The sequence below is a fragment of the Cherax quadricarinatus genome, chromosome 46 (assembly GCF_038502225.1).
Source record: "Cherax quadricarinatus isolate ZL_2023a chromosome 46, ASM3850222v1, whole genome shotgun sequence".
Taxonomy (NCBI): domain Eukaryota; kingdom Metazoa; phylum Arthropoda; class Malacostraca; order Decapoda; family Parastacidae; genus Cherax; species Cherax quadricarinatus.
Window position 1 is genome coordinate 6,060,729 of NC_091337.1, and position 16,695 is coordinate 6,077,423.

The 16,695-nt window shown below is 36.6% G+C and overlaps 1 protein-coding gene across 16 annotated transcripts in view; it reads right to left on the reverse strand.

Annotated features, from left to right (window-relative positions):
* LOC128696741 (uncharacterized) overlaps positions 1-16,695 on the reverse strand; it is a 256,551-nt gene that overhangs the window by 70,301 nt on the left and 169,555 nt on the right. For all 16 annotated transcript variants that reach the window (XM_070094456.1, XM_070094447.1, XM_070094445.1 and 13 more), the window contains 2 exons: positions 11,909-12,116; positions 11,523-11,714 (listed from right to left, as the gene is read on the reverse strand). In XM_070094456.1, the coding sequence (XP_069950557.1) occupies positions 11,523-11,714; positions 11,909-12,116 (400 nt within the window). The remainder of the gene's footprint in view (positions 1-11,522; positions 11,715-11,908; positions 12,117-16,695) is intronic.

Sequence of the window (16,695 nt, forward strand, 5' to 3'; positions counted from 1 at the left end):
CTAAAAACATAAGATTCTAATAAACAAAAAGTATTACATGTACTATGTAAGAAGTTGGTCTTCTGGGCACCATCCTGTATAAGTCCTCAACAAATAAATGCTGATCTCTTTAAACCAGCTAACTAATTAATATTTAAAAAACACCATTATAGAAATTAGTAAACAAAATATGACACTTACTAGTACTGTCAGCTGTCGCTGTAATGCCTTATATGCATAGTTTTGCCATTTATGTGAGAGATGGTAAAGTAAATAGTTGGAAATGAAGATAATATTAAGGTTCAAAATGCCTCTTATGAACAGAGAAGTCAAACCTTATTTATCTGATGCCTTAGAAACTACCGTAACATTAAAATTCACTGCTTCCTACCCATGCACCTATAACCATAAAAATTATCATCCAGTCAACATCCTCTTGATCTGAAATCTACATTTTCAAGATAATTTTGCATACATTTCAGTAATGCCTGATCAGGATTTTAATTCTACACCTCTAGTACCAGCTGGTGATTGCAGTAGGGTAAATTAGTCATATAAAATATGTTAAAAAAAATGACAAGTGCAGAAAGTAATGCAGGTGATGGAAAACCAAGTTAAATAAAGATGAAGAATGTGCTGTGTAATGCAAAAAACTTGCACTGGATTTATGCAATGCAGACAACACATCTTTATACGGGAGATGGGTGCCATAAATTTATCTAGTTTAGAAACGAAATGTTGTTTACCTCTATAAATGAAAGTTCTTCTGTTTTTCAGTCTTTTTGTCAATACTTTCCAGCCATTGACACACATGTTTCTTACAGTACAGAGAAATCTATATCCGAGATGAAGGAACCCACAGAGTTTAAATGTGGGCTAGTGAAGCTGGCACACAAAAGTGCAAATTACACTACTTGTCAATGTCATAATTACTTGTCCATGTGTGTTTAAGGGAGTTAGAGTCTCCACTTAATTACCGGCTCAGCAAGCAGGCTTGGATTACATGAACTGCCAAAGACTGGTATGAAAACCTCTGTGACCCTGAGGACAAGGAAAACTGCCAGAAAGTCAGGAACCCTACAAGCTACACAACTGTGTTATTGGATAAAAAAAAAAGTGTTCTGTTCATCAGGCTTCTGAAACATTTGTTACATCCAATGTTTTTGTTATTTACAATTGTACATTGTGTATCATACATATACATACATACACACATATACACATTCATACATCTGTGTGTGTGTGTGTGTGTGTGTGTGTGTGTGTGTGTGTACTCACCTATTTGTACTCACCTATTTGTGGTTGCAGGGGTCGAGTCCTAGCTCCTGGCCCCGCCTCTTCACCGGTTGCTACTAGACCCTCTCTCTCCCTGCTCCATGAGCTTTATCAAACCTCGTCTTAAAACTGTGTATTGTTCCTGCCTCCACTACGTCATTTTCTAGGCTATTCCACTGCCTTACAACTCTATGACTGAAGAAATACTTCCTACTATCTCTCTGACTCATTTGTGTCTTCAACTTCCAATTGTGGCCTCTTGTTTCTGTGTCCCCTCCCTGGAACATCCTGTCCTTGTCCACCTTGTCTATTCCACGCAGTATTTTATATGTCGTTATCATGTCTCCCCTGACCCTCCTGTCCTCCAGTGTCGTCAGGCCGATTTCCCTTAATCTTTCTTCATAGGACATTCCCCTTAGCTCTCTCTGTCTGTGTGTGTGTGTGTGTGTGTGTGTGTGTGTGTGTGTGTGTGTGTGTGTGTGTGTGTGTGTGTGTGTGTGTGTGTGTGTGTGTGTGTTTGTTTGTTTGTTTACACTGAAGCATATATGTGAACAGTATTTAGATAAAGGTAGGGAAGTTTTTATTGCATTTATGGATTTAGAAAAGGCATATGACAGAGTGGATAGGGGAGCAATGTGGCAGATGTTGCAAGTATATGGAATAGGTGGTAAGTTACTAAATGTTGTAAAGAGTTTTTATGAGGATAGTGAGGATCAGGTTAGGGTGTGTAAAAGAGAGGGAGACTGCTTCCCGGTAAAAGTAGGTCTTAGAAAGGGATGTGTAATGTCACCATGGTTGTTTAATATATTTATAGATGGGGTTGTAAAAGAAGTAAATGCTAGGGTGTTCGGGAGAGGGGTGGGATTAAATTATGGGGAATCAAATACAAAATGGGAATTGACACAGTTACTTTTTGCTGATGATACTGTGCTTTTGGGAGATCTAAAGAAAAATTGCAAAGGTTAGTGGATGAGTTTGGGAGTGTGTGTAAAGGTAGAAAGTTGAAAGTGAACATAGAAAAGAGTAAGGTGATGAGGGTATCAAATGATTTAGATAAAGAAAAATTGGATATCAAATTGGGGAGGAGGAGTATGGAAGAAGTGAATGTTTTCAGAAATTTGGGAGTTGACATGTCGGCAGATGGATTTATGAAGGATGAGGTTAATCATAGAATTGATGAAGGAAAAAAGGTGAGTGGTGCATTGAGGTATATTTTTTTTTTTTTTATTATCACACCGGCCGATTCCCACCAAGGCAGGGTGGCCCGAAAAAGAAAAACTTTCACCATCATTCACTCCATCACTGTCTTGCCAGAAGGGTGCTTTACACTACAGTTTTTAAACTGCAACATTAACACCCCTCCTTCAGAGTGCAGGCACTGTACTTCCCATCTCCAGGACTCAAGTCCGGCCTGCCAGTTTCCCTGAATCCCTTCATAAATGTTACTTTGCTCACACTCCAACAGCACGTCAAGTATTAAAAACCATTTGTCTCCATTCACTCCTATCAAACACGCTCACGCATGCCTGCTGGAAGTCCAAGCCCCTCGCACACAAAACCTCCTTTACCCCCTCCCTCCAACCCTTCCTAGGCCGACCCCTACCCCGCCTTCCTTCCACTACAGACTGATACACTCTTGAAGTCATTCTGTTTCGCTCCATTCTCTCTACATGTCCGAACCACCTCAACAACCCTTCCTCAGCCCTCTGGACAACAGTTTTGGTAATCCCGCACCTCCTCCTAACTTCCAAACTACGAATTCTCTGCATTATATTCACACCACACATTGCCCTCAGACATGACATCTCCACTGCCTCCAGCCTTCTCCTCGCTGCAACATTCATCACCCACGCTTCACACCCATATAAGAGCGTTGGTAAAACTATACTCTCATACATTCCCCTCTTTGCCTCCAAGGACAAAGTTCTTTGTCTCCACAGACTCCTAAGTGCACCACTCACTCTTTTTCCCTCATCAATTCTATGATTCACCTCATCTTTCATAGACCCATCTGCTGACACGTCCACTCCCAAATATCTGAATACGTTCACCTCCTCCATACTCTCTCCCTCCAATCTGATATTCAATCTTTCATCACCTAATCTTTTTGTTATCCTCATAACCTTACTCTTTCCTGTATTCACCTTTAATTTTCTTCTTTTGCACACCCTACCAAATTCATCCACCAATCTCTGCAACTTCTCTTCAGAATCTCCCAAAAGCACAGTGTCATCAGCAAAGAGCAGCTGTGACAACTCCCACTTTGTGTGTGATTCTTTATCTTTTAACTCCACGCCTCTTGCCAAGACCCTCGCATTTACTTCTCTTACAACCCCATCTATAAATATATTAAACAACCACGGTGACATCACACATCCTTGTCTAAGGCCTACTTTTACTGGGAAAAAATTTCCCTCTTTCCTACATACTCTAACTTGAGCCTCACTATCCTCGTAAAAACTCTTCACTGCTTTCAGTAACCTACCTCCTACACCATACACTTGCAACATCTGCCACATTGCCCCCCTATCCACCCTGTCATACGCCTTTTCCAAATCCATAAATGCCACAAAGACCTCTTTAGCCTTATCTAAATACTGTTCACTTATATGTTTCACTGTAAACACCTGGTCCACACACCCCCTACCTTTCCTAAAGCCTCCTTGTTCATCTGCTATCCTATTTTCCGTCTTACTCTTAATTCTTTCAATTATAACTCTACCATACACTTTACCAGGTACACTCAACAGACTTATCCCCCTATAATTTTTGCACTCTCTTTTATCCCCTTTGCCTTTATACAAAGGAACTATGCATGCTCTCTGCCAATCCCTAGGTACCTTACCTTCTTCCATACATTTATTAAATAATTGCACCAACCACTCCAAAACTATATCCCCACCTGCTTTTAACATTTCTATCTTTATCCCATCAATCCCGGCTGCCTTACCCCCTTTCATTTTACCTACTGCCTCACGAACTTCCCCCACACTCACAACTGGCTCTTCCTCACTCCTACAAGATGTTATTCCTCCTTGCCCTATACACGAAATCACAGCTTCCCTATCTTCATCAACATTTAACAATTCCTCAAAATATTCCTTCCATCTTCCCAATACCTCTAACTCTCCATTTAATAACTCTCCTCTCCTATTTTTAACTGACAAATCCATTTGTTCTCTAGGCTTTCTTAACTTGTTAATCTCACTCCAAAACTTTTTCTTATTTTCAACAAAATTTGTTGATAACATCTCACCCACTCTCTCATTTGCTCTCTTTTTACATTGCTTCACCACTCTCTTAACTTCTCTCTTTTTCTCCATATACTCTTCCCTCCTTGCATCACTTCTACTTTGTAAAAACTTCTCATATGCTAACTTTTTCTCCCTTACTACTCTCTTTACATCATCATTCCACCAATCGCTCCTCTTCCCTCCTGCACCCACTTTCCTGTAACCACAAACTTCTGCTGAACACTCTAACACTACATTTTTAAACCTACCCCATACCTCTTCGACCCCATTGCCTATGCTCTCATTAGCCCATCTATCCTCCAATAGCTGTTTATATCTTACCCTAACTGCCTCCTCTTTTAGTTTATAAACCTTCACCTCTCTCTTCCCTGATGCTTCTATTCTCCTTGTATCCCATCTACCTTTTACTCTCAGTGTAGCTACAACTAGAAAGTGATCCGATATATCTGTGGCCCCTCTATAAACATGTACATCCTGAAGTCTACTCAACAGTCTTTTATCTACCAATACATAATCCAACAAACTACTGTCATTTCGCCCTACATCATATCGTGTATACTTATTTATCCTCTTTTTCTTAAAATATGTATTACCTATAACTAAACCCCTTTCTATACAAAGTTCAATCAAAGGGCTCCCATTATCATTTACACCTGGCACCCCAAACTTACCTACCACACCCTCTCTAAAAGTTTCTCCTACTTTAGCATTCAAGTCCCCTACCACAATTACTCTCTCACTTGGTTCAAAGGCTCCTATACATTCACTTAACATCTCCCAAAATCTCTCTCTCTCCTCTGCATTCCTCTCTTCTCCAGGTGCATACACGCTTATTATGACCCACTTCTCGCATCCAACCTTTACTTTAATCCACATAATTCTTGAATTTACACATTCATATTCTCTTTTCTCCTTCCATAACTGATCATTTAACATTACTGCTACCCCTTCCTTTGCTCTAACTCTCTCAGATACTCCAGATTTAATCCCATTTATTTCCCCCCACTGAAACTCTCCTACCCCCTTCAGCTTTGTTTCGCTTAGGGCCAGGACATCCAACTTCTTTTCATTCATAACATCAGCAATCATCTGTTTCTTGTCATCCGCACTACATCCACGCACATTTAAGCAACCCAGTTTTATAAAGTTTTTCTTCTTCTCTTTTTTAGTAATTGTATACAGGAGAAGGGGTTACTAGCCCATTGCTCCCGGCATTTTAGTCGCCTCATACGACACGCATGGCTTACGGAGGAAAGATTCTTTTCCACTTCCCCATGGACAATAGAAGAAATAAAAAAGAACAAGAGCTATTTAGAAAAAGGAGAAAAACCTAGATGTATGTATATATATATATGCATGTGCGTGTCTGTGAAGTGTGACCAAAGTGTAAGTAGGAGTAGCAAGATATCCCTGTTATCTTAGCGTGTTTATGAGACAGAAAAAGAAACCAGCAATCCTACCATCATGCAAAACAGTTACAGGTTTTTGTTTCACAGTCATCTGGCAGGACGGTAGTACTTCCCTGGGTGGTTGCTGTCTACCAACCTACTACCTACATTGAGGTATATGTGGAGTCAAAAAACGTTATCTATGGAGGCAAAGAAGGGAATGTATGAAAGTATAGTAGTACCAACACTCTTATATGGGTGTGAAGCTTGGGTTGTGAATGCAGCAGCAAGGAGGCAGTTGGAAGCAGTGGAGATGTCCTGTCTAAGGGCAATGGGTGGTGTAAATATTATGCAGAAAATTCGGAGTGTGGAAATTAGGAGAAGGTGTGGAGTTAATAAAAGTATTAGTCAGAGGGCTGTAGAGGGGTTGTTGAGGTGGTTTGGTCATTTAGAGAGAATGGATCAAAGTAGAATGACATGGAGAGCATTTAAATCTGTAGGAGAAGGAAGGCAGAGTAGGGGTCATCCTCAAAAAGGTTGGAAGGAAGGGGTAAGGGAGGTTTTGTGGGCAATGGGCTTGGATTTCCAGCAGGCGTGCATGAGCGTGTTCGATAGGAGTGAATGGAGACGAATGGTATTTGGGACCTGACGATCTGTTGCAGTGTGAGCAGGGTAATATTTAGTGAAGGGATTCAGGGAAACCGGTTATTTTATATAACCGGACTTGAGTCCTGGAAATAGGAAGTACAATGCCTGCACTCTAAAGGAGGGGTTTTGGGATATTAGCAGTCTGGAGGGATATGTTGTGTATCTTTATACGTATATACTTCTAAACTGTTGTGTTCTGAGCACCTCTGCAAAAACAGTGATTACGTGTGAGGTGAAAGTGTTGAATAATGATGAAAGTATTTTCTTTTTGGGGATTTTCTTTCTTTTTTGGGTCACCCACCCTGCCTCGGTGGGAGACGGCCAACTTGTTGGAGAAAAGAAAAAAAAAATAAAGTTTCTAGTAGTTTTATTTCACCACCTTTTCTTAAAAGCACATTCTAAACACAGAGGATATTTACTGATCTTAATAAAATATTTTTAAATTAATTTCTGCATCTTTCTTTTTTATATACTGATGGTGCCAAAAGCTCTTCTCTATTTCATCATATTTTACTAATTTCTTTTACCTTGTTTTTTCCACTCTACTTTTCTTTTGAAGCTTTTGTATATACCTTATATGTGTATAGCAAAAATTTTAAATTATGTTACTACTATATTCCTATTTTACCCATTCTTTTCAAAATTCTCAAAGGCTCTTCCATAGTAAAGATAAATAAATTTTAATTTTCTCAAAATTTTAAAGCAGTAAGTAAAACTGAAAGGACTGCAAATAAAACATTTCTTTACATTTACATGGCTTAAGAAATAGAGTTCACCACACTTTCCTATTATGGCAATTCAAAAACCATATTTCTAAGTACAGTGGAACTCTGGATTTTGTACTTAATCCATTCCAGAAGGTCGGTCTAAATCCAAAACGTACGAAAACAAAAGTAATATTTCCTGTAAGAAATAATGTAAATCCAATTAATCCATTTCAGACACCCAAAAATATTAAAAAAAAAATTTTTTTATAAAGAATAGTTATTGTGTTGCAGCTCTTCAGTGGTTAGCTCTTCTCTGTGGTTATCCACCAACTCTTCCACATCCTGGTCACTCACATCCAACCCCATGGACTTCCCCAAAGCCACAATAGATTCCACAACAGGAATAGGGATGTCAAGTTTACACTAACTTATATCAAGTTAGTAATAGAATTAGGCATTAAAACACAATAAAAAGTAAAATACATACATAGTACATTCATTACTTACCTTAAAATATTTGTAGTCTTAATATAGGGCAAGAGGTGAGTAGTATTAATTTGCAGTCCCAGACAGACTAGATCCCAGGCAGACTACATCTGCCTGGGTTATACCTACCAGCTACATACACTGTGGCCCACAGCTATATTATTACCATTGACATACCATGTTCACTGAGTTTAATAATTTCTAACAACTACATTTAGATGCCATCATAAACAAAGGGAGAAGTAACGAATAATTCAAGCCGAGAATGGTAAACAAAAGTGTTATGTGAAGTGTATTAAGGGCGGTGACTGGGCCATGCGCAGATTCATACAGTTTTCTCTAATGCTGGACCAGAGAAAACGTAATGTTTTCCCTCCACCAAGTCACCCCTTGATAGTACAAACACTGCATGTTTATATGCTATGTAACGTGTTTCTTGTATAATTTTGAAGAAAATATCATAGATGGATTAATGAAAATGTCTATATTAACCTAAAATAAAACATTTAATGTGCCCAAGAGCGAGTTACGAATGTGGCCCAGGGGGAAGTATCTGATACAGACAATTTCTGGGATGTGGTATGAAATCCAGACTAAAATTTCACCCAAAAAAGTGGTCTAAATCCGAAACGTATGATATTCAGTGTGTATAAAATCTGGAGTTCCACTGTATAACATAGAAGCTACTAGAGTAGAACTACCAATATATGAAGATATCCTTCTCTATTAACCAGCAACTGTCTTGCTGCAATAATGTATAATGAATAGCATAAGAAAGTAATACATCTTGTCATATAGCATTTCTACTGTAACTAAGTACGTAGCTTGCTGTATCTTCATCTCTGTTCAATCACTCCACAAAACTGAAGAGCAACGAATCAGTTTCAAATAATAAGTCTCACTTTTGAAATTGTACCATTTGTTCATTAGCAACCTTTCTTATTGTGCATATGATTGTAGCAAACTGTATAAGAAATCCTACCTAATAATCTATGTCTAAGTCTTAAGTAACCTTTGCATACTAGTGGCTTTATTTTGTGTCTACCAGTTTTATTACATGTAAACCACAATATTTGTAACACAAAGAAATAAAAATTGTAGTGTATCTATGTAAGCAATTAGTTATTAGCAGCTACAGGAACAGAGCTAATTTCATGGTGTCCAATCTTCAGTACTTAGGTTTAGTTGAAGTTTTTAAAGCTTCCAATGGTTGCAGAACTCAATTCTTACTCTTGTAAACCATCCCTATTTGCAAAAGGACACTAGAATGTTTTTTTTTATTTACACAGTACATACAGCAGTAGACGAATGGATAGTTATAAATAGGCAGTAGCTAGAGCTGTAGCCACCTGAATATTTTTAATCCCATTAATTTATTTCCAATGTAATTTATTTCTAGTAATTTATTCCCAATGTAGCAAAATTTTGAAAAGGAAGAGAATCAGACATTTTGAAAGCATATTTTTTTAACAGAATTATGAAAACAAAAATGCAATTGGACAAACTTAAAGTTTTACAGTCTACTGAAGTTGGCAAAAAATGATCACTCGTTGGCACCATTAGCATGAATGAGTAGCAGTACAGTACTACTTACAATTTCCTATTTATTTATGCCAAATTATGATAGTTTGCATTTTTTATTTTCAGTGTAACACAATTTACCCCAGTTTCTTACAATATTAGTAATGTTTCAAGGTATTTTAGTACTCAAAATATGGGAAGATGCACTGCTTGACAGCACACATGGAATATACAAAATAAATTGGTACAAATAATTGTTTTTTCTTATTTCCTCTGATTGTTTCTATTTTCTAATACTATGAGGTGCTATGAGAAAGTTCCCAAACTCAAATAAATTTTCATGCACTTCCTGGATGAAATATGGCAGTGGCATAGAACACACTATGCAGAACAATCCTTTGTGAAGTATCATGGTGATTTCCAGTGTGGTTGATCATTTTGTTGAGGTCAGACAGGCATTTTGTTGTCAGTGCATTGTTGCAATATTTTGTGTAACAGAATGTAATCTTCAAAAGAAAGAACATCATGTGTGTAAAATTTTGTTTCAAGCTTAGTAAAATAGATAGTGAAACTCAAAATGCTTCAGCAAGCATTCGGCAATGAAGCAATGGATTAGACACAGTGTTCTGAATGGTTTTCTCAATTCAAAGCAGGATGAATGTCTGTTGAGGATGTTAAATGTTCCAGTCATCCATCAATGCCAAAAACAGATGCCAACATTGAAAAAATGAGGAAGGCTATTCACAAAGATCATTGTCAGACTATTCAAGACATTGCTAATGTAGTGGAAATGTCTTATGGACTGTGTTGACGCTTTTTGAATGAAAATTTGAACGAGGTAATTGGCTGAGAAATCTGTTTGCCGACTCAAGACCATAAAGACCATCATTTTCAAGCCAAAAACATCATGATCATATCCCACACCTCCTAATCCCCAGATCAAGCCCCCCCCCCCCCTGTGACTTCTTTCTGTTCCCAAAAAATAAAATGGCACTCGAAGGGTGGAGTTTTAATGATGCGTAGGAAATTCAAGCAGAATCACTGGCTGTGCTAAATGCTGTTAGGAAAGAAGGGTTCCAGAAATGTTTCAAGAAGTAATAGAGGTGCTAGGTTCAGTGTATAACCTCTCAAGGAGAGTACTTTGATGGAAAGAACTTAACTAGGTGATCAGGTAAGCCTATGTATATTTTTTCAAGACAGTCCAGGAACTTTTCAATAGAACTTCATATGTACATGGAAATCTTATGATACGTATTACAACTGTTTCAAGGTGTGAAACCCTTCAAAACATGGAAATAAGTCACAGTCTTGGGCTATTCTGGGTTATATCTACACAATGTACTCTTTATGTGCCATCAAAACCACTGTAGAAAAAATATATATATCGGTTAAGTACACAAAAAATTTTTACTTACATACATACATACAGCGTGGCATATCACACACTTTGATTACATGTGATGAAGAGGCATTGTTACCCATGCTAGATGAGACAAGGTGGTAGGACACCTAAATAGGTGAACTAAGGCATTAAATGGAGGGCAGCAAATTTGAAGGCATGACAAGTATGCATAAATTTACCTGGGACACATTTTGGTTCCCCTGTGTAAATTCACATCAGACACTGTGTTAAAAAGTTCTCTCTATGTTAAACTTAATACTGAAGACATGACACCATAAGCTCATCTCAGTCTATGTAGCTACAAGTATGAAATCCTCCCTCACTGTATAATAATTGTAATACATGACTCATCTCACTAATGTACATTACCTAGTTCTCAACTCTTAAACAGTATTTAGTGAAATTTATAATCAGTTCAAGTCAAGTAAATGCTTAAAGAAACACATACAGAATTTAACTCCCATGTATGCCCTGCTGAAATTATGTCACTTGTTCCACCATGGCCACCTGTACTCTTAAGTGAAGACTTCCTCTTCAACATACAGCAACTTCACTTTTCTCCCATCACTCAATACATAAATTCTTCTATTTTCAGATTTTTTAAAATACTTCAGATTTCTCTTTCAAAATGCAACAGTAATTTAAAGTTCTCTGAAGACACTAGTTAACATTTTTCCCAAAGTGTGAACTTTTTCAAAATCAACATGTAAAATGCACATTTACTTTTGTGTATTCACAACAAGAAATATTAATATAAAAATTATTTCTCTTGTTCACAACTGCAAAAATCCCATTAATTATGCATATCCCATGGAAATAAGTATTGAAAATCTTTAGACAAAACAAATAATCTGGACTTTACCTGATGCTCTACTGAGATTGGCAGATCTCTCTGCAGATAAAGAACGTCCTACAGATGCATCACGATCCATAGACGTGTCTCTAGCACTTGGATCAACACTTTTGGATCGCACTTTAGAACGACTAAATCTTTTCTTTAGTGTACCAAAGAAAGAATCTCGTTTACGGTGGCTGCCTCTACTTCTACCTCTTTCTGTTGGTTAGTGAAGAGCATTAATTTAATTTTTAACTAAAAATGTACCTATTTCAATAAGCTATAGCAAATGACTCACATTACAAGTTTTATGAATATGCAATACAGAAAGGCAATAAATGTTTTAACTTCAGGATTTCATTAATTAAAGCTTAAGTTTAAACTGAAATGCAGAGACTAATTCAAATAGTTACCATCAGTTTCATTGGGCTCTGTTCCATCAACATTTGTTGTATTGGTAGAGGTGGATATGGTGGTTGTGGGAGTTGTCGGCATTAAACTGGTGGTCGTTCCTATGTCATGAGTGGGTGTGGTGGTAATAGTAGGGGTTGTAGTGGTAGCCGTAGTAGTGAGTGCAGTCAAGTCTTGTACGGGTAATGCAGGAAGATACTCCTCATCTGGCTGTGAGTAAATTAGTATTAAAAATATATTGTACTATGTCATTATGAACATGCACTTCATCCATATTGAATAATTCAAACAAGTAAAAATAGCCATACTGAAAGTAACGTCCTTAACTGAACACCAGGGTGGAGCCTTTTTACACTTTTTTTTTTCTTAACCCTTTCAGGGTCTGTCCCGTAGATCTACGGCTTTACGTTCAGGGTCCAAACCGTAGATCTACGCCATGAGCTCAGCTCACTCTGATAAACTGTGAGTGGTACATTTGGGCCTAGATATGAGAGAATACATCTATGTGGTATGTGTGCACCACATAAAACAGATCCTGCAACACACTGTGTATAATGAGAGAAAAAAAATGAAATCATGATTTTTCGATTAAAACAGCAACTTTGCAGTGTTTTTTCGTATGTTTTTTATAGTTGTATTTGCGATTTCTTGGTCTCATTTGATAGAATGGAAGACATATTACAAAAATAGAGATGATTTTGATTGGTTTTAGCACTGGAAATGGCTTGAAACTGAGCTCAAAGTAGCGGAAATGTTAAATTTTTGCCGATATTCAAGAGTAAACAAACGACCTCACACATCTAATACACGTCAGCTGGTGGGTCTAATATACATTCACAAATATGGTGATGATATTTATACAATTATTACAGTATTGCATAACAGTAAATCTTCTATTTTTTGGTGTGAATAAAAATTCATTATGTGAATAAAAAATCAAAATGGAATTTATTTGTAAAGCCTCAAAACATAACTAATGAACAGAGGAAATGTTAGTTTAGTGCCAGGAATGCCTACATTGTTCATTCTGCACCCTATTTTGAAATTGGAATATTTTGAACTTTGTGTTAAATTGGCCAAATTAACAATTTCCGATCACTTTATTTTGTAGTTGAAACAGTTGACTTGGCGATTTCTTGTGCTCAATCGATAGAATAGAAGTAATACTAGTGAAATAGCTAAGAATTTGGTTGATTGGAATAATGTAATTGGCCTAAAATGGGAGTCAAAGTCGGCAAAATCGCCGATTCGTAAATGTCACTGACACATCAAAATTCGCGAGAGCATAATTTCGTCAATTTTCCACCAAATTTCGTACTTTTTGTTTTATTACCTTCACAAAAAGATTCTCTACGATTTCATAAGAAAAAATAACAAATGTTTTTTTTGAAAATTCTTGGACACTGGTGCGTGACTCCAGATTTGGGCCTTGGACCCTGAAAGGGTTAAAGTAATAGAACAGAAAAATGGCACACTCATGTCAAAAAAATAACTTGTATAATATCATGGAATTCTGCAATATCTTCTACCACCACCAGAGAGTTGAAATTGAAAAAAAAAAAAAAATTGTGCTTTTTTCTTAAAATTTAAATTAAATATTGCATTAGAATTGATTGTAACAAAGAACAGAATCCTAATGATATATCTTACTAGGTTAAAATCCCAGTCACCTGCAATTATATCTTCTGCCATGGCCAGTAGGTTGAAACTTCGAACAAAACTTCAAACTTCTCATTTTAAAACAAATGCAATTTTCATCATGCTTCATTTTAACCCTTTCAGGGTCCAAGGCCCAAATCTGGAGTCACGCACCAGTGTCCAAGAATTTTCAAAAAAAAAAATTTGTTATTTTTTCTTATGAAATCGTAGAGAATCTTTTTGTGAAGGTAATAAAACAAAAAGTACGAAATTTGGTGGAAAATTGACGAAATTATGCTCTCGCGAATTTTGATGTGTCAGCGATATTTACGAATCGGCGATTTTGCCGACTTTGACTCCCATTTTAGGCCAATTACATTATTCCAATCAACCAAATTCTTAGCTATTTCACTAGTATTACTTCTATTCTATCGATTGAGCACAAGAAATCGCCAAGTCAACTGTTTCAACTACAAAATAAAGTGATCGGAAATTGTTAATTTGGCCAATTTAACACAAAGTTCAAAATATTCCAATTTCAAAATAGGCTCCAGAATAAACAATGTAGGTATTCCTGGAACTAAACTAACATTTCCTCTGTTCATTAGTTACATTTTGAGGCTTTACAAATAAATTCCATTTTGATTTTTTATTCACATAATGAATTTTTATTCACACCAAAAAATAGAAGATTTACTGTTATGCAATACTGTAATAATTGTATAAATATCATCACCATATTTGTGAATGTATATTAGACCCACCAGCTGACGTGTATTAGATGTGTGAGGTCGTTTGTTTACTCTTGAATATCGGCAAAAATTTAACATTTCCGCTACTTTGAGCTCAGTTTCAAGCCATTTCCAGTGCTAAAACCAATCAAAATCATCTCTATTTCTGTAATATGTCTTCCATTCTATCAAATGAGACCAAGAAATCGCAAGTACAACTATAAAAAACATACGAAAAAACACTGCAAAGTCGCTGTTTTAATCGAAAAATCATGATTTCAGTTTTTTTCTCTCATTATACACAGTGTGCTGCAGGATCTGTTTTATGTGGTGCACACATACCACGTAGATATATTCTCTCATATCTAGGCCCAAATGTACCACTCACAGTTTATCAGAGTGAGCTGAGCTCATGGCGTAGATCTACGGTTTGGACACTCACCGTAAAGCCGTAGATCTACGGGACGGACCCTGAAAGGGTTAATAGCAAGAAATAGCATTTTAAAGATGTATGTATATACATACACACACACATACATTGACACACACGTCCATACACATCCACATATAGTATATACAGTATCTTATATACTGCTTTCATGCTCTGCCCTTTTCAAAACAGGATTAACGACTTTCTAAAATCTTCCTCAAACATTATAATTACTGACCATGTCAACATCCTCGGTGTAGCAGCAGTTTATATTAACATTTGCCAAAGAATTCTACATGACAAAGTTCACTGCCCTCTACATGCAGCTTTTTGTCATTTGCTTGCAATAAGAAAGAGGTCTGTCAATATAAGGAGTGTTGTCCCAGTGCACATAAACAAGAAGAGAAGAAAGTATAAGATTAAAGTGTAAGAGTAGAAGCAGAAACTAAAAATGAGAGCTGGAAGAATAATGGTCACTGACAGGTCAGTGGAAATACTGTATAACTTTTTACCCAAAGACAACAAAAGTTAAATACATAACCATACAATTTATAGAATAAAATAATACTAGCAAAGTCAATAGAATGCATTATCGTGTGTGAAAGCATAGAACAAAAATTCTGCGCTGGGAGAGAGAAGCATATCTTATATTAGAACAGTGTCAAATACTGGCCTCCCTGGCTTTGCGTGAGGGACATATTCCCCGAAATAGCTGTGCAAAACAAATGCACACAAATACATATTTATGTGGTAATAAAGGAATGCACTACAAACCCTAGTTCCTTCCTAAATTGAAATCGAGTAATTATATTTACCATGAAGATAAGGACACAAGTTGATAGATATTATGACATTTTATAATGTTGCACAATGATGACTTGCATGGAAAAGTATCTATTTATACAATGCATTCTGTTAAATAAAATAAAATAACTGATTTCATGCTAACTTAAAATTAAGAATAACTTAAAGCTAATTTAAAATTACACTGATAAGCTCAAGTTTGATTATGTGAATGTTAAGGCTGGTATAACATACATACCTGAGCATAAGATTATTAATACAACTTTGTCTTTTGTTAATATAAATGAACAGTAACACAAAATAATACTGACAGTTTAATTTAGGTTGTATGACATAGATAGGAGAAGAAGTGCATGTATATGCACTCAGAACAGTCAGGTAGCAATAAGTAAATTTGACGAACAAAATCAAACTTCATGATTCACATCAAATTCAGTTTTTTTTTTAACTATCTTTTGAAACCAATGGCAAAGAGGGGTCTTCTAGAAGATTCTGGTAGTTAGTGCCCTATTTCTGGACCTTTTATGTTTATGAACTCTACTTAGGCTAAGTTAAATATGTGGGATGTCAAGGATCATCTTATTTCAAACAACTAATTTTGAAGAATATCAGCAAAACTTCAGTAAATGTTAAGAAGTGAACACCTAATAATTAATACCATGACAGCCAACCCAGTGAGAGTTTAGGGTGTGGGCATAGGGGTACAGGAGGGCCCTGCTTATATAGCAAGTAAGGTTTCGGGCTACTGCTATAAAGCAAAAATCGCAGTAAAGTGAAACAAATCCTTTTTTTTCACTTTCAAATTCACATAAAAGCCTGATAACATATTTACACTATCATATATTGAGTAAGCAATAGAGCTGGGCCTAAAAAATGCCCATACAGTACACATATTACTTACCTTGAAATATTTTCGTCCTTAGCTTATAGTGAGAGGTAAATGTACTTTTTGTAGGAAGTCTGAATAAATGAAGAATGGGAATAACTGAAAACTGTTGCATTAGCGAAATGCTGCAAAGCAGGGCCCTTCTGTATAAGGAAAAGGAATGGGGAGAAATTAGATAAACTTTTTCTTTTTTTTTTAACAAGTCGGCCATCTCCCACCAAGGCAGGGTGACCCAAAAAGAAAGAAAATCCTCAAAAAGAAAATACTTTCATCATCATTCAACACTTTCACCTCACTCAC